General features: G+C 42.9%; 1 protein-coding gene across 6 annotated transcripts in view; it reads right to left on the bottom strand.

Annotated features, from left to right (window-relative positions):
• The window catches only part of LOC101160146 (teneurin-3), a 175,029-nt gene that overhangs the window by 99,593 nt on the left and 52,027 nt on the right, over positions 1–23,409 (bottom strand). For all 6 annotated transcript variants that reach the window (XM_023959511.1, XM_023959512.1, XM_023959510.1 and 3 more), the window contains exon 4: positions 4,965–5,190. In XM_023959511.1, coding sequence (XP_023815279.1) covers positions 4,965–5,190 — 226 coding nt within the window. The remainder of the gene's footprint in view (positions 1–4,964; positions 5,191–23,409) is intronic.

Genomic DNA, 23,409 nt, shown 5'->3' with positions numbered 1-23,409 from the left:
TCCAAAACCTGGTTTCATAGGACGAATATGAAACATCATCACTGGCAGTCATTGATGACCTCATCTGATCGCCATACCATAATGATCAAAGGTCAGAAAGCACTTGATTTGTTGAAAGCAAAGCCTGCTGGTTGAAAGCAGACTCATGATGGAAGCTCTTCTTTGGGAGGCCACATATTTAATTACAGCTAATTGCTACAAAAGTGGTTAAAGCTGTCAAATGAGGGTTTTATTTTCACAAGGTTTCCATATCACAGGAAACAGATTAAATAAGATCACAACATATGCCCGACACTTTAATCCAACTCCTTGAAGAGATTCATTTAGCCGGCACAGACGAGTACATGGACTGAAGTCTGTCTCCCTGTTATGGACTCAAATGAGATTCACGTCCCGCTGGTACCCGAGACGCTCTCCAGCACGCGTGCTTCGCCTGGACAGTGCCGCCCCACAACCCCCCGGGGCAGCCTAATGAATACATTCTCAGGCTTCTGTTTACATTTCCAAAGCCGCTGGTTTTCTTGACATCCCTAATTAGGATTTGAACCGGGTCGTTCCTCTGGCCTCTGCGCTCACAGCGGTCCACTTCTCCCTTCCACTGACAAGCACTTGATTTGGAGCCGGCCGTGGTGAGAGTGATTTATGCCTCGTCCCATGGTAGGTGTGAACGTATCGTTCTGTTGATGTGTGCTTAGAAGGCTAGAGGTTTTTTCATGTCTGTATAAAGTGATGGATTTTTATGGGAAAGTGAAGCCGTCTCTGTTTTTTATGGCTTCTTGGTTCAGCGCCGAGGAAGGTCCGGTTCCACAGAACCAGAGGCAGAAGGCAGAGCCCCAGGACCGTTTGCACCAAAGTCTGCTAAAACGGAGTCATCCTCTGGCGTGAGAGTGCAGCGTGCCGCGTTTTATCAGCCAAGATATTTCAGGCTCTCTGCTTAAGAAGATGGAGCTGAAGTTTCAGAAGCAAAACTTGGCAGGATCAGAACTGAATCACTTCTTGCACAGCAAATTTTTGGCTATTCAAATCCCGCTTACCAAGTCTTTTCTTCTGTGACGAGAGCAGAGACGCTCTCTGAAATGAACACATGAGCTCCTCTGTCTTTGACACAGCAATCAGCCTGTGAGCGCAGGTAATTACAAAACAGAAGAAAATCAGGGCGCACTATGACCATTAATCAAACGCAGCAGGAGTCACATTAGATCAGGCTCAATTTGTGGCACCAGGGTTTAACCTGAGAGGGGCTGCTCCATTAAATTGGCTTTAAACATAAGCCATATTTAAATATTTTACATCTTTAATTAGCCAGCCCCCCTCCTGTTTGGAGAAGTGTCACAGAAATATGAATCAAATCCACACACTGAAAGAACTGCTGGTGTTTTCTTCCACTCCGCCCAGGAGCTGCGGCCAAACCGTGTTTGCTTCAGCTGTATGTCTGTACATCTAATTAAACAACCCGACGGCTTTATGTTGCTTCAATGTAAAGGCAGACCTGTTGGCTGAAAGCCTGGGGAATGTGTGTATTTTTGTCCAGAGTTGTTGGACGGAAAATCAAAAATGTTTAGAACAGAAACAGAAACAGAGCTGAACAGGATTTGAGCAAAACGAGACTCTTAACGTGACTCATCCAGACGTCTCCAAACTCTGACATCAGTATGTGCACACGGTGCACGTTATTGTCCATGAAAGCTCTTCCTATCATTCAAATCCCGGCTGATCATCTTCCTCTCCTGCAGAGTTATTCCCTCACGGCTGACTGAGGCGTCTGCTTTCACCTGGACGGCTGCGGCGCGCTGGAGTAGAATAGCTCAAATACAACGGGTCCGCCCAAGCATACCGACTGGAAATGGAAAATGATCGACTCATTGATAGCAAATAATAGCTTTTTGGGGTCGGCAGAAAAGCAGTCAGCGTGAGCAGACAGCACTGATATTCAAATTAAAAATGATGCATCGAAAACCCACAACAAGCACAGACAGATACCCCCCTTCAGAACACTCGGGGCGGGGGGGGGGGGGGGGGGGGGGGGTCTTTTTTGGCTTGTTTAAGCTGCATCTGACAGAATGAAGCTGTGATGATCAGAGTTTTCATGCGGCGGCTCGATTGTGACCAGTCTGTCTGACTTATGTGAAGCACGTCCGTGTCGCCTGGGTTGAATTATTTACGTTTTGATGAGTGGCTGCTCTTAAGTAGGTTAAATGGGTCACTGGTGACCCGCTGGGGGAAAAGAGGTCAGAGCTGGCCTGAAAATAAGCCCTCCTTAAATATTTAAAACCTCAAGTGAATTAGGAGATTTTTGCCATCTCATCCTTCAGACTCTGACAGATAAAGCAAATATGAGAAAAATAATTACGGAAAAGAAGAGGCGTACTTTACCCGTCGGGATTTTTTTCCTTTAGCCAGATGCAGTCAAAATTCCACACGTGCAACATTTTAATGATCATCTAATATCGCCTGATTCACATTTTGGAAATATGGCTCAATTTCAAAAAAACTGATCAGGTTCTAGAGTAATAAAGCTCATGTCCAGCTTCCAGTTCATAAACTTTTCTAAGGAGGACAAGAAACCAATTCATCCTTTTATTAAAAAATCAACTAGCACTAACACTAATATTCATAGACACACTAAATTTGACACTAAATGCATGCCAATTTTCACACGAATCAGGTCACACATGAAATCATATTTTGATGAGAAGACTTTAAAAGTGGTTTGTTTTTTTAAAGCAGCTGTTGTTTGTTTCAGACGCGTAATTTCATGAAGAATCAGGACAACACGAGGTTCTCTGTTGGTCACCTGTTCCTCTGACTGATGGCAACACAGAGAAGACATTTATTTCAATAACTTCATTCAAACTGAGATTTGATTCTCAATTAACAATTCAATGTTAATATTTCATCATGCAATTTACAGTTAATTGTTTAAAGACCCACTCTGATGAAAACAAGTTCTTGTGGGATTTTTCTGATGATGGAGGACATTTATTAGGAAATGTTAGTTTGAAATTGTATTTCTGATTACTTCTTTATGGAAACCGCTATAAATCATGAGTAGATGAAAAAACATGGAAAAAGAGGCTTAATTTTTGACATAGAAAATACTCAGGACGGGTCCCAAGCTCTCAGCTCTGCTCTCTCAGGAATGTGGAAGGGAAGGGGGGCGGGGTTGCTCCACGCCAATAGTCCCGCCCACAGCTCAACGTTGAATTTCTTTTGATTTTGTCCGAAAACTATATAATCATAAAAGAGCACTGGGAATGATTTTGACAATTAAGATTGGATTAAAAGATAATCAGAATGGCTCTTTAATATGACAAACTTACATTTTGTCCTCCATTTCTACATTTAAGTTTGAAATAAAATCAATTGCAATTTCAAATGCTGTAGTTTTTTTGGAACTATAATTAAACTGAAAATCTAGGTTCCAACTGTCAGTTCAACATATACAGTCATGCATTTTAAAGACATGGTTTGGTGGGGCAGCGGAAGGACGTTCGGAACTTTACCGATTAAGTTCCCAGTTCCCACCCATATGTATAAGTGTCCTTGGTCAGGGCACTGAACCCCACTTTTCTTCCTGGTGGAAGGTTTGCACCAGTGTTCTGCAGCTGGACCGCCATGGGTGTGTGAGCGGGTGAATGAATGGATCTGTGACTGTACAGCACTTGGAGCCTTCGAGAAAGGTAGAAAAGCGCGGTACAAGAATACACCGTTTACCATTTTGATCATTCAATTTAGAAAATGATATTACAATTTTTTGTCTGTTTAAACTTTCCTATAAAGCAACTTAAAATCTACTACATTTTGATTTGTTATGATGCTTTGTGTCAAAATTCAAAATAAATTGCAACAGACTTTTAAAAATTATTTAAATTTTTTGCAAGTTAGAAAATGCACGAGAGAAAAGGAAGATCTAATTACAAAAAGAACAATGAAGCCAATTTTCTTTAAATCTCTATTTATAGTGGTTTTCCAAACTTTTCCCAAATGTTGGGAAATAATATTTGGGTTATATTTTGATTTGTTTTAAAATGGTTTATTTCAAGCAATTAAATAAGAATAACGCACAAAAACTATACAATCATCAGTTATACATTCATTCAATGACGAATCAAACTTAGGATAATTAGACATATTAATAATTATTGCTTGAAGGGGAGTGGAAGGAAGCAAACTTCTATAATCCCACCCCTGTTATACTGTAACCATTTTATTACATGATTTATCATTTATCTTGTTCATATCTTTTATCAGACATCTGTATCGTCCAACTGTAGTTTGAAAACATTCAGATTCAGGAAGTTAAATGAAGATGAGTAGAGCGGCAGCCTGTGAGCAGAGACGTCTGCTGCTTAGCATCCTCTGCATGGGTCTGTATGGGTATTTATGGGTCTGCATTGGTCTGCATTGATCTGGAATTGTCTGAATGGATATTTATGGGTCTGCATAGGTATTTATGAGTCTGAATTGGTCTGGGTCTACATGGGTTTGCATTGTTCTGCATGGGTCTGTATTGGTCTGCAAGGGTCTGTATGGGTATTTATGGGTCTGAATGGATCTGCATGTGTCTGCATGGGTCTGAATGGATCTGCGTGGGTATATATGGATCTGAATAGGTCTGCATGGGTCTGTATGGGTCTGAATGGATCTGCGTGGGTATTTATGGATCTGCGTGGGTATTTATGGATTTGAATGGGTATTTATGGGTCTGAATGGATCTGAATGGGTCTGTATGGGTCTGAATGGATCTGCATTGATCTGTAAGGGTCTGAATGGATATTTATGGGTCTGCATAGGTATTTATGAGTCTGAATGGATCTGCATGTGTCTACATGGGTCTGTGTGACTCTGCCCGTCCCCAGCAGGTTCATCAGACTGGACAGACCGTCCAGATAAGACACACTCACTGCTCTGGGAGTCAGTGACATCTGGCCTGTGTTCTGTTGGAGTTGCAGCGGGTCACTCACCTGCTCTCCAGGGCCACATTGCTGCCCAGGACCCAGCTGTCCTGCAGCTGGACGCATTCCGCCGTACTTTGCAAGTCAGCCGCCAGACCGGCTGTGGGTGGTGGACTTGGGCTGCGTTGATTGGCCAGCGAGCCGCGACTTAGGGACGTGATGGATGGATGCTGTTTGTGCGGGGGCGGGGCTGGTGGGAGAGGAGGCGGGGCCTGTTGGCTCGACAGATGGTCACCTGGGGAGTCGCAGGGTGAGACAGACAACAGAATATTAGTTTAAGCATGATTAATGGTTTTGACTCGGCGCTGTGGCATGAGACAAAGATCTTTGCCTTGTAGATTAAAAAGCAAATCCAAGGTTAATAAAAAAAGAGCTCCTGCTGCTTCCTGTGCAGATGATGACAGCACTTGCAGCCTGCAAGGTAAACACAACCAGGAGCAAGACATAAAAATGAGATGCAAGCAGCACAAAAACGGGAGTCAGAACTGCTTTTACAGCGCGACGCATAAAAAGTGTCAGAAAACGCCACATGGCTGACAGTTGGTTCTCTTAAACAGAAGGTCACTTAGAAAGGCAGCTGTTCTTTTATGGGCGCTTAACGCAATGTTTCACGTTTGATTACAGCCAGAGAAGACTCTCAAATAACTAATGACCAGAACATCCATTAGAGCTCTGAGAGAACAGCTTTTCCAATTTCACACAAAGCTGTGTAATTGGCCCCCAGAATGGCATGTGGTGATTATCTATCCATCTTCCCTGTTTAAAAGGTAAAAATCCACAGTGCTGACAATTCTGATTTGCTTCAATGAGCCCCAAATGGGCGTCATCTTTCCTGCCTCGCAGAGGCTGGGAGAGCGCCGAGAGAGCCAGAGCTGCTGCTGTTTTTCTGTTGACATACTGTCTGCAGAGCCTGAAGGCCTTTACATGCAGAGACAACGCGCACACGCAGGTCGGCGCACGCTTTAACCTTTGCTTTCTCAAGCACGCATGCACAGATCAAGATCTGCTGTGTACAAACTACAAAGAACACCTTCCTGAAAGGACACGAGCCTTTGTTTTGAATGGACTCATTAAATGACCGGGCCGTTTGTGTCCTCGTGTGTGCTTCCACTCCTCAGCCTGCCCTCCCATGCACAAAACGAGCTGCTCAACGCAGACAAATGAGCCGTTTGGTTCCACATTGTAGGATGGAAACATGAATGCTATTGAGAGAGAGGCAATAACTTCCATGGCTTTGAGGTAAAAACCCTCCGGCTGTAGCTCGTGCAGCCCATCAGAGCTGCACAACGCTACGCTCTTATGTTCAAAGTAGGGATACATCAAAATATACAATAAGGACTATTTTAATAAGAGCATTATCGGGAAGAAAGCTGCAGCACAAGAGTAATTTTCAAGCAGGCCTGGCTAAGAATAGCAACAAACTTGAATAGGCATCTTTTTCATCAGCAGGCAGACGGATGGACTGATAGGTATGAAGCAGAATCAGAAATAACAAGAATCCGTGTGCCGGTGCAGAAGGTCAATATAGGATTAATTACTTCCTGACTGCAATTACACAGCAGCAGCATGCGGCCCTAAAGTCCATAAAAGCAAAATCATCAGACACAGATGAAGGCTGTTTTACTCTCTTCTTTTTTGTGGACTGTGATTAGAGTTTTATCAAACCCAATCAAACATGATCTCCTCATCACCCCTCGCCAGCGCGCTCAAAGCCGGCCTGCTTTTAAATGAAGCATGAATTACCTCAGATCAGTTGCTACACTGGCATTTGATAAATATGAGAGAACGTTGACTTTGTGATAACGCTTACAAGACATCCACTCATCTCCTGAGCAACACCGCAGTGCTTATTAGAAAAGTGTTCAGAGGATGTATAGAAATGAGATTTATCTGGCAGCACCGGCTGTTTTTACTTCCACTGCAAACAGCCATGCTGCAGGTCAAGCTCTGGCTGCAGCTCTTCTGCGGTATCAGTGAACCAGGAAGTACAACGAAGACTTTATCATCTTTTCTCCTGTAAAAAACAACTTCCTGTTTTTGCTAATTCTCTAAAAACGGTTTTCAAAAATGAAGGGGAGAAATATAGATGCATGTCACATATCGACCACAGCTGTGTCCATTCATCTTAGTGTCCACGTATTGACGTGTTGATTGTCCTTGTTTGGACTGCCAATGGTGGAGGTGGAGCGCTGCAGGCGGGTGTCAGAGACACAGAGGCCCAGGCTGCAGTGCAGGTGCAGCCGGCTGATGAGCTGCAGCGTCTCGGCTCCCTCTGGAGTCCCTTTCTGATGAATTGAGGTGTAAAAAAAGGCGTGCCTGTACTGGAACATGGCGTAAAGTGTTTCACAGGTGAAAGCCAATTCTGTGCAAAATGCTGTGAAAACACAACAACACCAAACTTCACAGAGATTCGACATGCAATCTGCGTCTGAGAGCATAATCCCGCAGTGAAGGAGGGGGCATTAACCCCCCGTGAAGGGAATTAGAGTCACTGTATGCAGGACTTCTCAAACTGTAAAAGGCTGCAGAGGAACTCTTCACTGGTGTGTCTGCAGACAGACAGAGCCCAGCTAAAGGTGTCTGCAGCTTCTGTCCCTCCTAAGAGCTGGATCGTACAGGTTGGTTAAGTAAATCATGCAGACAGGATGTCAGGCCTTTTTTTCTGGATCTTTGAGGTTGGCAGGCTCAGTTTGTGATGTTTCTCTTAAAGTACGGCTCATAACAACATGCGCTTGTTCCATTTCCTGCACACAGCAGGTGTGAGCGTCTCTGAACATGGAGGGTGTTTGAGACAGGAAGCTGGCTTTACGGCCCTGCTGGACTCGACCAGAAAACATGCTCTTCTACAACTTTGATTTGAAAAATAGGAGTTCTTCCACTGAGGTTTAGAAAAACAAATGCAGAAAAAATTCACTGGTTTTCCTCAGAGATAGAGTCGGCTGAGTGGGAAGGCTCTAGAAACAGCTGTGCTGTTTACGGCCCGTGCTTTGAAACCAGATCTAGACTGATGTCTCCTTTGCATAATTCTTTACCGTGAGCCTGTCTTCATCTCCATCAGCAGTGGGCTCTGAAAAGACCTCTGTGATTAATAGAGCATGCCGACGCTGAAATCACAGACCTCGCTCACATCTTAATCATGTCTGAATTACCCATCAAATGCTGCACTGACACCCAGAAGACAATATTTAGAAAGAATATCTTTATTTGAAGGGTTTTCTTCATTTGACCCTATACACGATTTTAACTTAAAATGTCACAGGCAAGAAAAAAAGTTAATCTAATTTCTTAATTCCATGTTTTTCTTTGCGGTGCGGAGCCAATATCCACGGATGTTTAGGACAATTAGCTTTGTGACCTTCACTAATCTGAAAGTATTCCCTTTTTATCTTTTGATTATGGATCTGACAAGCCTTCGATACGAAGCGTAATGTTCTGACAGTCGGAACACAATTAAAAGCCGTTTAGCACTCACTAAAGCTTGGCAAGCTCACTGAAAGTCTTTTTATATTCATTTTGTAAGTACTGCAAAAGTTCTTGGCCATTTTACTCCGCATTAAGAGACTGATGCAGCTGCTAATGGGATTGAAAGGGCATTTGCCTTGACTGGCTCGCCCTTCACCAATTGGAAAATTGTTGCATGTGTGCGTCACATGAATTCAATCAAAACAGATCACACGACTCAGACCAGACTCTGCTTTTCAATTACTGATCCACCTTGTTTGTGTGCCGTGGAAGAATATGGGGGTGCTTCGCCTTTGCTTTGAAAAGTTTCTAAACATTTTAGAAACCTAACACAAAAGAAAAAAATCTTTTTTGACGTAAAATGAAAGAATAATAAATCACAGTGCTGCATTTGAAGCGCAGAGAACGTGTGTCAAAGCATCCAGCTGATTCTCTTCAGAGGCTCATTTATACTGCAGCATGGAGACACGGAAGGCAGCAGCCTCTCAGCCAGGGAGGGGGGCACCCAGAGGAGTCAGGGAGCATTGGAACCCGTCCTTTGCCCCGGGTGAGTTTCAGGGATTTACTCTAGAAAGAGGGTTTGAAGTTTTCAATGGCTTGAGGAGAAATTTGGAAAAAAAGAAAAACAACAATGGAGATGGAGAGGAGAAGGAAGAATAGCGTGAATCCGATGGTGTTTCCCGCACACAAACGATCCTCTCGGCTCTGGCGGCCCGGCCCACTCATCTTTGACTTTTATCTGATCAAAGACAGACGAGTCTTTAAAGCTGTTTTTGGCGAGGGAGCCAGAATGTAGCAAGCATTTCAAGAGTTACACAACCATTGCATAATGTCAAGTGACACCTCACCTAACCTACACAACCACGTGACGCAGCGCTCTTATATAAGCTTTCCAGTGGAAATGTGCGACGAGGAAAAGTGCATGGAGAGCAGAAGCCCTGAAGATGCACTGCGAACATCTTCACGTCACTGTCAGTCCCACCCCCCACCCAAAGACAGAGCTACAGATGGCAGATCATCACAGAGATGATGACTGCTTAACAGTCTGCTGATGAAACGTTCCTGTCCACTTCTGTGCGGACAGATCTCTCTTCCTGTTTATCAGAAGCGCCCACACTGCCTCCAACTTTCTTAGTTTGTGTCCTCATGACCCGTGGTGCCGCCATCAGGCAGAATTGAAACTCGGTGAGGTCATTTTGAAGCACGCCACCTAAAGCGTTCTGAAATGAGTCCAGCGGCTGGGAGAGCAGACAGCCCCGTCCTGTGCTGCAGCACTGCCGCAGACCCTCTTCAACCCTCATTATTTTGCAGTTAAAGGAATGGAGGCGGGGGGCGGGAGGTCACGGATTAAGAACAGCAAAGAAAAGCACAATGCCTGAAGAGGAGCATAAATGCAGGAGCAACATCAGGTTCAGGTGTCACTGCAGTAATCTGCAGCTCAGCCTGGTCTGCGTTGGAATCAAACCAGAATGAGCACATGTTGTTTAGCTGTAAACAGTTAGAGCATAAAAGCAAACCCAGCGTTGGAAGCTGCATTTATGCCATTACGCTGCTCTGCACTCACAGTTGCAGAATAACAGTGGATGGAAGGGAATATAATGTGCAAAAATCTGACTGCTGTGAGGGGGAGCATGTGCACAACCAACAAGTCTCACTCTCAACTGACAATATGCCCAAAGGCATGATGGGTCATCTTTTCTGTGGATGCAATCATAGTTGAGGGATACAACAGCATTTTCAAAATCTGCCTGCATCATCTTGACTGAAGATTTTTGAATGGGGGGGGGGGTCTGCAATCCAGAGTACTGAGTCCTACCCCCACCCCCTCTGGTCCCTGTCCAAGGCTGACTGACAGGCAGGTTGCCTGGGGTGTGATGTTAGGCCCCTGAGGCTGGCCCCCAGTCTAACATCCAGAGTGGTGTTGAGAAGAATGCAGGACTCCACGGCTGTGGCCCCCTATGTACTGCTTACACACACATGCACCCACACACACACAGGTGCTTATGTTCTGACTCTTCAAAACACTACCTTCTCTATTTTAGTGTAACTAATTTGTGTTTTTTTGCCTCTTTTCTCCATCCATCCATCCATACATCCATCCATCCATCATCCATGCATGAGTGCTAACCACTACGCCACAGCCTCTTTTCTCTAAATTTAAGATTTGAGACCTTATTGACTAATCCATTTTTTCAATCAGTCACGTAGTTCTAACTATTTTGACATTTTTGGCAAAATGTTTCTGCTTTTATCTAACTCTTTCCATTTAAATTTTAAAGTAAAAACAATTTTCTATTTTTTCATTTTATTTATGTTTTTTTAAATAACCTGAGTGTTTGCAGCGTATGATGGTGTGTTTCTGGAACATGTGTCCTGCTCTGTTTGACAAAGAACCTGGTTTTTCTTCTAACAAAGGTTCTGAGTGTCTTCTGAAAGACACAAAAACCTTTTATTTGTGTATTTGCAGCAGAGATGTGGGACTAAAAAAGATCCTTCCATTCAGACGCAAACCTTCATGAGTAACTTCTGGAGAGCTAACGGTTGTTTACAGTAAACACTTTTATTACACCTTTTATTCAAAGTGCCATGTTTCATATGTAACGTTTAGAAAAAAGGAATGAATAAAAGATGAAAAAACAAAAGAAAAACTACATTTACCTGTCATTTCACCCCAGAATCCTATGTTTTTAAAAGCGCTTACATAACAGACCTACATAATTTAAGACATCAACAAACTGCAGGAGTTCAGAACTACACCTGTGCAGGGTCAGGTAGTCCATTTAAAGACTCTCTAGTGTCCTTTCAAAACAAAGAAAAAGTTCTTTTTTAGCATTTATGGTAACATTAAAAGTGTAACACCGTAACTCAGCCTCTTGTTCTGTTCGCCGCGCTGCTGGATGGAATTTAAGAAAAGTCTTGAGTTGATATTTTTACCAAATGTTGAGCAGTTTTCACACAAATGTGGATCAGGACAGCATTAGCATCTCTGCTTTACTGACTCCATCAAAGGCATCCTCCAATATCATGTCAATTATAAAACCTCTAGGTTACATATTAAAGCTCGGCTTTTGCGAACACACCCATCTGCAGCGTCCCATTTCAATTTAAATCAATATCCGACTGCACCGTCCGCTCTGATCTTGAACCAGGATTAAGATGACTGTAAGGGAAGGGCAGCAGACGAGGAAGCGATGAGGAGACGTGCATGTGCGGCACAGCTGATGGGCGGAGATGGACCGGAGTGACCCCAACAGCTCAGCTCCAGGAGCAGAGATGAGAGGTGTCCTGACCCCCACAGGAGCTTCCAACACGCTTCACTTTCAACTCCATCAGAACCACACACATTCAGGTGAACGCTGACTCCCCGCTCAGCCTGCAGCGACACATCTGCATGGACAATCGCACACAGAGGTCTCCATCATCTTAGAGGTCACAGAATTGTGACATGGATTCCGAGAATCCTCGTGTCCCTCCCCATACATTTAGAGCTCCCTTCTCTAATCACTTGAGAAAATTGTTTCAGGACAAAAAACAAACCACTCGTGGTTGTAGTGGCAGAGTCTCTTCCAGCAGTCGCTGTAATTGCATTTCCTGTGCAGAATCGCCCAGTTTGTGGGGAAGCCAGACAAAGGAAGCACTACCCGGCTAAAGATGAGGAGCCACATCTCTTCCTGATTAATTGTTGGCATATTGTTCTCCTCTGGATGCACTCCACTTGCAGAAGGACTAATTTTCACCCTCCATTGTGGGAAAATGTAAGGAGGAGATTTACACCGTGTGTGTTTTTCACAGCACAGCGAATAAACAAGCAGGACTGTGGCTCATGGAGCTGATGTCTCTATACAGACTTCAAACTCCCGGCCGACTTATTTATTATTCAAGGCTAATATGCTTGTTTTAATGAAAACGTGCGTTTTATGGGGTAGAAGGGGGTGCAACCGTGAAATTAAATTTTATAAACCCTTCACATTGAGACGTATTCTTTTTTTTTTGGCTGAAGTGAGCTATTTTCTGGTAAACATTGAATCTAATGTTTATTATGAAATAAGTGTAACTTCCACAGATCCAGTGCAGCGTAATGACTGCTTTATCCAGTCTGCTGACAGTGATGTCTGAGCAGAGTCAGAAACCATCATGAAAATATCTGTGACCATTTCTGACTCATTTGTATTTGCTTTCATAAGCTTTGAGTTTGCCAAAAATGAACTCTCAGATTCCTTTTGTTGCCTTTATCGCCTTAAATTCTCTTTGCTGTCATGAACTAAGAAGGCATTATGGACAGGATTGATGTACTTTTTTTTGACATTATGAAGTGCAGTTGTGTACTGAACCACAACAAAGAGCATCATCTGTTTTCTTCCTCTTTGCCCGTAAGTGAACTGGTCACATGTTTTAGTATTGCTTCTTCATCGGCATCTGTAGTTTTTTCTGTTTGGGATTTTCTTAAAGTTGGGTCATAGACTTGCAGATTTTTGGAAAAACTTAGATAAAATATCGTAATTTGAATGTTACTAAAAATGTTCTGGGTAATGACGTTGACTGTACATCAGAACTGGGCCATGTTAGTGTGACATCACCCAAAAAAATGATTTAGTTCCAGCTTCCGCCATGTTGGAGCCAGGCAACGTCAGTAGGCAGGGATTGGTCCGCTATGGTCTGGGTTTACATTCCTTTGGCAGCCACTCTCACCAATTTGAAGGGAGCTTGTTAGAAGTCCACACCGCTTCCACTGAAAGCGGTCACGGGAGAATTTGTCAATCAAAATGTTCGAATTTTTGCCGGGAGACTATCTACTTTTACTGAGGCATCTCATTGGTCATTTAAATAACTAGAACTACAAACAAATAAGAATTATTTTTTAAAAGGTAGCAGAGCAATAGTGGTTATTCTGACCAACGACTGAGTAATAACTGTTTATTTCTTTATACAGGTCTAGGGGATTTTCCCTTCTTGGAGTCAGCAGGTACTTCCTGTTTTGAACGCCAGGGGTGAGGGGCCACTCAGTCCAGCCCCCCTAAAAAACTAGTGAAAAACTACTGAGTAATGCTTTAAATTACTGGTTTACAGTAAAGTTACATGTAATCTATTACTGTAGGCATGTGCTGTTCCCGGCATGATCATGTTCAGTGTGATTATGATGACTCCACTGTAAATTAGGCTCATTTATAAGTGAAAGAGTTAAGGGTCATTAAGGGTTCTGGATGGGGAAACCACAATATATGCAATGCTACTTTCTTCTATCAATTATTAATGTAGAGTCGTGCAGGTCTCTTTTCTAATGTTCATCAATGAGGGAACAATTCACACCCCCCTCACTGGAAGAGACTCCTTCCACACTCTTCTTTAAGCCCACATGTGCTGACTGCAGAGGCAGAGCTGCAGCACAAAGGCTGAAAATCCCCCCGCTTTCCAAAGAGCTTTCCTGGGGCCAAGGCTGTGAAACGATTCCCCGCTGTTGCATTACTCTTAGCCATAGTGCAAAGCATGGCGCAGGAATAATAATGGCACAAATCATTGCTTTATTCTCATACTGCTCACCAACTTGTACATCAGTGCTAAGGGGGGGTGGGGGGGGGGTGCTGGCGGAGTTGTCAATGCCTTCAACCGCCATGAGTGATGATCTTTATGTGCGCTCACAGGGGTTGGAGCACACAGTGTGTACACCTTAGAGAAAAATCCTCACAGTCCAGGTAAAGTTTTTGGAAACACTGAACGGGTGCACGCTCGACCGGCCCCCGGCTGAATGCTGGGGTCACCGCTGTACCCCCCCCCCCCCCCCCACACACACACACACACGCACCCACCCACCCCAGGGAAACCAGGATCTGACAAAAACTCTGTGGGTATTGACACGGAAAGTACATGATTTTTTTTAAATGCAGCCGCTAAAATTACACACAGTTGAACTGTCAAAGAGTGTGACTTTTCCCTGAAGCTGCTCTTTCTGTGAAACTGAGCGACTCTTCTAATAACACAGACTGATCCACTTTAATCAAGGTGCCTGTGCGTTTGTGCAATTCCAGTTGACAGTGAGATCCCTTAAGAATCAAAATTCATTACCAAAACGGCTCTGTAAAGTGTAATCTGTCATGCAGGGCTTCTGAATTTTGGACACCGTCGTGCCTGCTCTTTCAAAGTGCCTCTCACACACGTCTGCTCACATGCTAATCAACACTAAAGGTGGTCAGGAAAGTCGGATTGACTGTCCTTCACAATCGCTCTAATGCTGATTTACCTGACAACAAAAGACAGGGCCGCCTGCGTTCCACTCTTCATTCACTCTAGAAAAACTAGCCTGAGCCTCATCTGTCATGTATCGGCTGCAGCCTTACATTTCACTTTGTTTGGCAGACATTGATTTTTACCTCCAAGGTGTTGTCAAGGAGGCATCCAGCTCCTGTGCTGCTCCTCAAGAGGCCACACTCACAAGAACACACAGACACACAACCAGAAGCACTGAGAAATGATTGCATTTGAAGGTACCCCAAATGATCACTCTTCTTTCTGAATGAGGACATTAGAAAGTATGAGCTGTGTGGCTTATCAGAAAAGCATTTTTCAAATCTATTCCGGCTCTCCAAATATTGTAATATCGTTCTGTCAGCAAGAAAACACACCAAGATGTGAGCAGACTGTTGATGTGCATGGCAGCACATCAGTGCTGTGTAAGCTGCACCTTTTGTGGTTTCATCCTGCTTCCATGCCAACACTCCGGGCCCAAAATCTCTGAGGACCCAAGACATCAAAACATGCGGTCACTAACAGATTTATCCAGTCCTGCATCCGCATGTTAGACGTATTTTCCATGACAGGAAGTCAGATAGCAACAATTTATCAACTGCCATCTTTCCTCAGCCTCCATCCGGCCCCCTCACACAAACACACACATTTGCAGCCTAGCTGAGCACTGCTTTATATTCATTAAGTGTCACAATGTTATAACAAATAGCTGGCCTAAAACAGAAACGGTACATCTTGTTTAAGAATTATCTGGCACCAAAGTAAAGTGATTTACGTAGGGCCTTGAAGGCAACATCCAGCCACGGTTTGATCAGAGTGCGAACAGTGAAAGCAATCAAAATGCGGAGGACTGTAGATGCTTTTCTAAAAAAAAGATCGTTTTCATTACTTGTGGGAATATGGAAGAATCTTATCAAAATTGAAATAATTTGAGAACAAATCGGAGTTTTATCTTGGCAGCTAACCTTGTCATTAATCAGTTGTTTTATCAGTCTTCACTTTGTCAGCATCTTTGTCTTTTTTGTCTTAAGCAAAACACAAAATGTTTCTGCCTAAAGCGGCAGGAGGTCAGATCTGTCATCTAGACTGCAGTTTAGTTTTAAAGTAAAACTTGACTCAGTAAAAACTAAACTGACACAATCTGGCCTTTAACTTCTGAATTTTTTCTGAAGTTTTTATAGTAGTAAGTGTGTCTATATCCTAATATGTATCATAGTAGTATTATTCTGTAAAAAATCACTTTGTGAATGAAAATAAAAAAAATAAAGGGATTTTTTAGACAATACAGATTCTCAGTACATTCAAATGTGATGTAAAGTTAATCCTAGTAATTAAACACAGTCAGCCATTCTTTGGAAGGTGTTACAGCTTTATTAGGCTGTTGTTTCTAAATCTTGATTTTTTGTTTTAAAATTGTGATAGCATTGTCCTTCATAATTCCTCTGATAAATCCTTTAATAAATTTATATGAACCTATTACTAGTTTTGCTGTCAGTCTTTGGTCTCTAATGTAGAGTTTTTATATTTCTATTCCGCCATGATCTTGTGCATCCCTTCCTGTCGCATGTTTCTTCTTGAAAGTGTGCTAGCAATAGCTCAGTTTTTCTTAAAAATTTGGTTGATTATAAAATTATTCAACTTGGGCCCTTCAACCCTTGTGCCATCTTAGATGACCCCACCCTTACATTGACGTGTTCTCCCTACCATGACAAAGGTGGATAAAGGTGGAAAGATTTCATGTAATCCATGGACACCAGTGAAGATCACAAATCATTGAAGAAAAAAGGTTCAGAGCACTGTCTAGTGGGTCTAGATGACCCCACTCCCAATGTTAAAGAACCTAGGACAGCACAAGGGTTACGCTACACAGAAAAAAAGATTTAGATATCACTGCTGAAATTCTGCTGAAACCAGGATTTATTTTATTGATGTTAGAGTCATATAAAAGTGTTTACTGGTGCATTGGTTGAATTCATTTTTTCCTGTGTGACTCACAGCTAGAACCCCGACAAGCTTTTGTAACTGAACAATGTTACTGGGGTTTGATTCTTTCAGCCTAAAAGCAATCTGAACCAAAGCGAGTGGACACAACTGTCCTGGCTTGAAAGCCGCCTAAGCGCCCTGATGTTTCATGCTGCCAGTGTGAAGCATCACAAATGTTAGCACTGTTGTATCTACTCTGTTTTGTGGCACAGGACATGAACTTAATGACCAGACCACACAGCTCCTCTGCATGTAACTGGGGTGGGAGAATCCCACATGTAATGATCAAATGAACGTCGACATTGTAGTCAACAGTTACTATTCAAGTTGGGCTGCACAAACAGTGATAGTTTGTACCGAGAAGGAGGATTTAAGGCAGAGGAGGGCACTGAGGCCACATTCCTGCATGTCTTCCTTCATACCCTGCTCGGACATGTTCTGATTGGCTGAACACACCTGAACCAGGTAATCAGCCATGAGTAGGACAAGAATATCTGGAAATCCTGGAGACACACCTGCTCTCGAGGCCTGGAATTTCCCACCCCTGATCTAAGGGCAGGGATGCCCAGTTTAGTGTAGTCTGTTTAGTTTAGTTTAGCCATTACCTATTGAATTCTATATTCATGTTCTTTAGGATTCCTTGTTCTCATAAAATTACCAGTATTAAGCCCATTGAGACGACTATTGTTGTAATATTGAGCTATATAATTCAAATAAAATAACCTGAATTGTATTGATAGTCTGTATCATGGACAAACACACTGATGCAGAAATGTAGGTCTCCATTTCCATGGTAAATCAATGCTACCAGAGGTGCTTCAGTTGAGACTCAATGTTATTTTTTGACACAGAATTGATCAGCATTGATTGGTTGGTTCTTCCTTTGACAACATTCATCTGTGGATTGTTGTTCTGAAAATTCCACCTTTTAAAGGTTTTCATGATCTACTTTTCGTTTTCAAACCAGCAAAGGACTAGGGAGGGCTGAGACACACTGGGTGCTAACCTCCAAAGGTTTGAATTTGTCGAAGATTGTGGTCAGGGTACTTGGGACATGCTGGAGACGGTGCCTGGACATGGAATGCCTTGGTATTGCCTTTGGAGGAGTGCTGGTCAGAAGAAAGAGAAGGTCTGGGCATCTCCACTGAGACCACTGCTCCCACACCCAGACCCCAAAACAGAAGATCATGGATGGATGACTGTCTGAGGTGTTTGTTTCTTTCATAGTTTGGTTTTTTCATGAACTGATGAGAAATCGGTCAAACCTTGTGGTCATGTGGTTCCCTGGTTTGTTTTGGGCTCATCTGAAGCCCCTTTTCATTTTTGCAGTCAACCTAAACTGTCTTAATAAAGCAACTTTCAAATTCAATTTTTTTGTCATGTAGATCTACATACATTGTACAATGTGCAGTGAAATGCTTTATGCAGCCATGTGGGAAATAAGAGGGCTATGTAGACCACAACACTTCAAGAAGAGCTATCTTCTAACAATCTAGGATTCAAAGCTTTGAAGGTCCACCTATGTGTCTGACAGTTACAAAGACCACCCTTAAAAATGTGGGGGGAAAAAACCTGCCCCCCAAAATGAACATGAACACAATTTAAAGGATTATCCTTTGAAAAGATAATTGAAGCCGAATGGTAAATAGGCTTTATTTTGGCGTAAAACATGACCTTTTAACATTAAAGTCGTTGGGAAAATGCTCCTTTCTGATATCTGCCTCCAGTGGTTGTTTTCAGAAATGCAAGAGTTGTACACTAGGATAATAGTAAAATCTTTTATAAAAGTTACAGAAAAACAGAACTAAAATCCCAAAAGTAGAATTACATAGTTATGCTTCCTGTTTGGCAGGTGTGGTTGGAGTCTTTGTCAGTCTTCTTGGTGTCTTGGCTCATTTCTATTTTTGCATTGGTTTCCAGTTTCTTTTGGAGTTTGCTTTGTTTAGTTCCCCTGGAGTTTCTCTGTGTGCTGCTCCTTTTGTTTGTTCCTGTTTAATAAATAACTTATGTTGGCTATATGGTTGCCTGTGGAGTCCTGGATTTGCATCCTTCCTCCATCTCAGCATCAAGACAGATCTCAGTAGGCTTCAACCTTCTCCACACGCCCATTGTTTTGATGGTTTCTTTTTTATGCACTGTTTTTGACCATTTTCCTCAATAATATAACATCCCATAGGTGCAGACCCACTGAGCCTGCTCCTTATAATACAATGTACAAGTGCAGACCTACAAGCTGCTCACTGATAAATCCTCCGGGTTTTGAACAGTGGATCCTCATTGTTTCTTAATTTCCCAGCTCATCTGCATTGTGATGTCATCATTCTGGTGAAAAAATGCCTGATGCACAGAAAAAGAAAGAATGATGCGCGTGCGCCTCGTCTCCCAGCCTATTCACATCTCGCTGACATCAAGCACCAAGAAGCGGCTCTGTTTTGAAAGCACAGCATTTATATCCTGAGAACTCATGGAAATTAAAGCAAATGACTCCATTCCTCTCCCACAGCAGACTGACACCCAACAGGCAGGCTGTAGCAGACAGCCGTTCCAATATGGTCAAAAGTTCAGTTGCTGCAGGAGCTGAATCTTTCCTCACACATGTGGACTTTCTCTGACTCACAGCCCAGAGAACATCAGCAGAATGTTCAAAATGTTTCTCATTTCAAAGGGAATGAAATAAGTGAATAGAAGCCTTTAAAGCAGAAACTTTCATTTATTTGACTGATCATGGGAAGAGCAACATTTGGGAAACTAAGACGGCTAATGAGAAGGTTTGTGCCTCACAGATGGAGCCGAGTCTGCATCTGCAGCCTCAGAGTCATTTCAGAATCAGACGATTGGTCTGTTTGAAGCTGGATCTCGCCAGATCACTTTACAGACAGCTGTGGGTGCCTGTGGCGGTGTGACCGGCTGTGACGGTGATTGCAGGGATGGGCCTCTCTTCCACCTCCTCCGTGCAGACACTGGCCTGACTCCATGAGGTACAGCGCGTCCCTATTTGGCCGCTAGGCTTTGAAACGAGGCAGTTTTCTTCTGTGACACAGCAGGCATGAATTAACGCTGTTCTTGCACCTTCACATCTGAACTTCATCCAATCTAATGAAACGAGTTTGTCTCCACTGAAAGGGAGTAAATGTTTGCTCTCTGCTAACCTTCAGCTTTTAAACCAGCTCTGAATCCTGCCATTGTGCTTCATTAAACTCCATTCATCACATCAGCTTAATTAAAGTCGGAATGAAATAAAGGCTGTTTTATCCGCCCGGATTTTTTAAAAACTTCCACCTCACTTGAATGAGGCCAGGCCTTGTTTGAAGCATTTCACATGCTCTGAGATGAAATGACTGTCATTCAGCTTCTCTCTTTTGTCACAAGCCCCTCACAGAGGACACCGCTTGAATACTTGCCTAAATTAGGTGCTACAAATTCAAAAAAGGTCAAGATTTCAAAGTTTGATTTGGCAGAAAACTGCCACGATTTGTGCTGGTTTTATCCTTCCTATAAAGTTTGACTGCTAGGCTTCAGATCCCGTCCTTTTTTCTTAGTTTCTCTTCCTGAAATGTCAGGCTCCTTGCCCTTGAAATTCAGCCACTGGGGGTAATATTTAATAAAAAATATACCCCTCAGGAACAGAACAGCCCTTCAGGAAACTGACAGGTCATTAGCTGTCAAAGATTTCTCCCACCGATTCCTTTCTGGCTCTCAAATATCTTGTATTTTAAACGCAAGTACACCCTGAACACAAACCCAATAAGTCCTACGCCAAAGCCGGTTGCTGAATTTATGCATATTAAAAAACAGGAAGAGATCGTGTTTGTGCTTCCTTTGTGTATTTGAGCGGTGTGGGTCTGTGCATCCTTCTGTGGATGTCTGCAGCACAGCAGAGAATGAAAACATGACCTTCTTCAATACCCAGAGGAAGAGTGTTTTTCACTTTGCATCTGCTCCACTTCTTTAGTCCACCAGCTTGTCTGCAGTGAGTAAAAGCCTGAATCACTTATTATTTCCTGCCAATGAATTCCGATTGCACTCCACAAAATGTTTGAGGATACAAAAACCTCACAAATATGCTAAAGTATAAAAAGATGTATACGTTTTCTGGCTATTTAATATTTCCAAAATATGAATAGCTCATCTGCAAGGGATGGAAAAGAGGATGCACGTGTTGCTTTGAGGATTATTGCAGTTCCTCATAATCTGCCTAAATCTAATGAAGCTTTTCTACAGCTGATCCAAAGTGCAGCAGAATTAGCAGAACTGATCCCAGAAAGCTCCCTTTGGCCATAAATCCTGAAGATCTTATGGTGGAGTCCGTATGCTTCTCCTTCTTCCAGCCTCTGAAGGCCTTTTTTCCTGAAATGTCACAATTACATGACCTATGATATTGCTTGGTTCATTTTTTAAGCTTTTTTTTTTTATATCTGCACCACGTGAAAAGAAGTCATTTTACAAAAGTTTAGAAACAAGACAAAAACCTGAGTCTGACTTTCATAAAACAAAAACATGTTTAAGGCAATTAAAAAATGTCAAATGATTTGGCATGAATTCCAAAGCACACATTTAGAGTCCCTAAAGCAGATTATATAAAACTATAAATCCTCAGATATTTCAGTTCACTGAATCTGTCCTTAGAATTACCAACACAGGCGATTAAGAGTTCTTGTAAAAAAATGTGTTAAATAAAACATCAAGCAATATTTCCAAAACTGCCAACAAAGCCTTTTGAGTGTTAAAACTGTCAAAAACAGTGAAAGTGTGAAAGAATTCTTCAGTTTCTGCTTGAAAAGCAAACACGTCTTCAGACAAACAGAACATCATCATCACCTCCGTTCAGAAGCGTAAGACGTTTCTCGTCCAGCTCTGCTCTTTTCTGAAGGACAGTGACTTTGGGAGAGTTTGTTCTTCATTTTCAATGGTAAATGGGTGTTGAAAAGCATCAATCTTTGCTGAACACAGCACTAAATCAGCGGACTAAGTCAGGGAAAGATTTCAGTCAAATGCTGTGAAAACATTGAATCTGATTTATTCGAATGCAAAGTTCTTCTTTGGTTAGAAGAGCTTCATCTGGAGGACTGTAAACTTGTTTTCCTCCTACTGCTCTGCTGATTGCATCTGTTACCTGGGCTGTGGTGCAGTGGGCATTGTACTGGCCACAGTCAGCAGGCCCTGGGTGGAAGCCCAGTCTGCAAGAGTTGGCAGGAATCAGGAATTTTAGTGCGCCTCATTGATTGTGTCAGATAATGGATTCAAAATGAATTAATCAAACTGTTGACCTTAATTTAAACTATTAATAAATCCATTAAGCATTTCACTTTTAAAGCAAGTTATTGTATTTTTCTGTAAACAGTGTTTTCTGTTAGCTTTTGATGGATGAATTTGTTAATGTTTAGAATGAAGAGTGGAAAAAATGAATGACTGTTTTATTGATTCACAAACAGAATCATGAGTTGTAGACGTGAATTTGGTTGAACTTGTTTAACGACAGAGGCGGTGACGGCCAGCCTGCAGTGAAGGGTGCAGCAGACTGATGCCGTCCAGCTGAGCATTGGCAGAACATGTTGGACTGCGCCGCCCCTCCTTCACAATGGACCTAATCGCATTTTTCTTTTTACAATTTACATAAGGGAGGTGTGTCATCAACAAGCGAGCTTTCTGCGACTGTGACGGCCTTCGTGCTTCTCCTCCCGCTCACCAAATGGCAGCAGTAGGAGGCAAAGCATGGTCTGCATTCACACCCGGCTGAGTCATTTCACACTGGAATAAATCCAGCGAATCACGTTAATAAAAGCCAAGATTGACAATGGAAACAGGAGGGAAGTCAGAGGAAAAAGGCAGCAGCAGCGGGAGCATATGGTGCTGCAAACCACAACTTGTCTCTTCATAAAAAGCAGCAGCTGCTAAAGCTTCTATCCTTGGATTAATATTGCATGACAGCACTGTATTTTCCTTAGTATTGAACGGACTGAGCGAAACAAAGGCATATTGATACTGTGGCAAACTGTGGCTGACACCACACTCACATTATAGGGTTTCAGCCACAATGAACAATCAGCTGCAGTATTTGCATATCGCCCTTCAGGATAACAGCACGTCTCTGAAGACAGATGACTTCAGGGTGCTGAGACGTGGCTAACCTCTGTCATCGCCCAGACCAAACATTTACCACAGACCTAGTGTTTCTTCTCAGAAAAGAATTACATCTCTTGCTGAAGATGTGCTCTGCTTGCTTGGATGCCTCAGCATGACTCAGATGCTGCCCAAACAACAGGAGACAACGAACGATGACCTCATCTCCATGTTTGTTCAAGGTACTGTCAATAATGTAATCCCTATGATTTAGTTAGGAATCACATCTGCCACATTCAGGTGAAGGCCAACACGCTCCTACATATTCATAGGCAACAATATCGACTAAACGTCTTATCTAGCTTAATATAAAATGGGGGGTGCGGCTCTTGACAACGCAATTAGATCGGAAAAATGCACGCAGGAAATTTGCGGATTCCTATTGAAAGCTGGAGGACCGACCCCAGTTCGGTCCGGCCGCTGGCACCAGGAGCCCGTGGACCATGTTTGGCACATCAGGCATGAGCGCTTTACGACTTCCTGAGTGGGGCATTAAAAAGGTATTCCTGAGGAGCCGATGCCGGGCAATCAAGACCAACAGCAGAGCTAACCCACAGCGCCGGCTGAGCTCAGCCGCTGCGGTAAACAGATCCAGCAGATGAGACGTGCTCGCAGCCTTTTGTTCTCATGATAACAACAGAATCTCATT

This window comes from Oryzias latipes, chromosome 10, assembly GCF_002234675.1.
Source record: "Oryzias latipes chromosome 10, ASM223467v1".
In the NCBI taxonomy this organism is placed as follows: Eukaryota; Metazoa; Chordata; class Actinopteri; order Beloniformes; family Adrianichthyidae; genus Oryzias; species Oryzias latipes.
The sequence above is the reverse complement of the archived record's forward strand: the minus strand, read 5'-3'. Positions and strand labels throughout refer to the sequence as shown.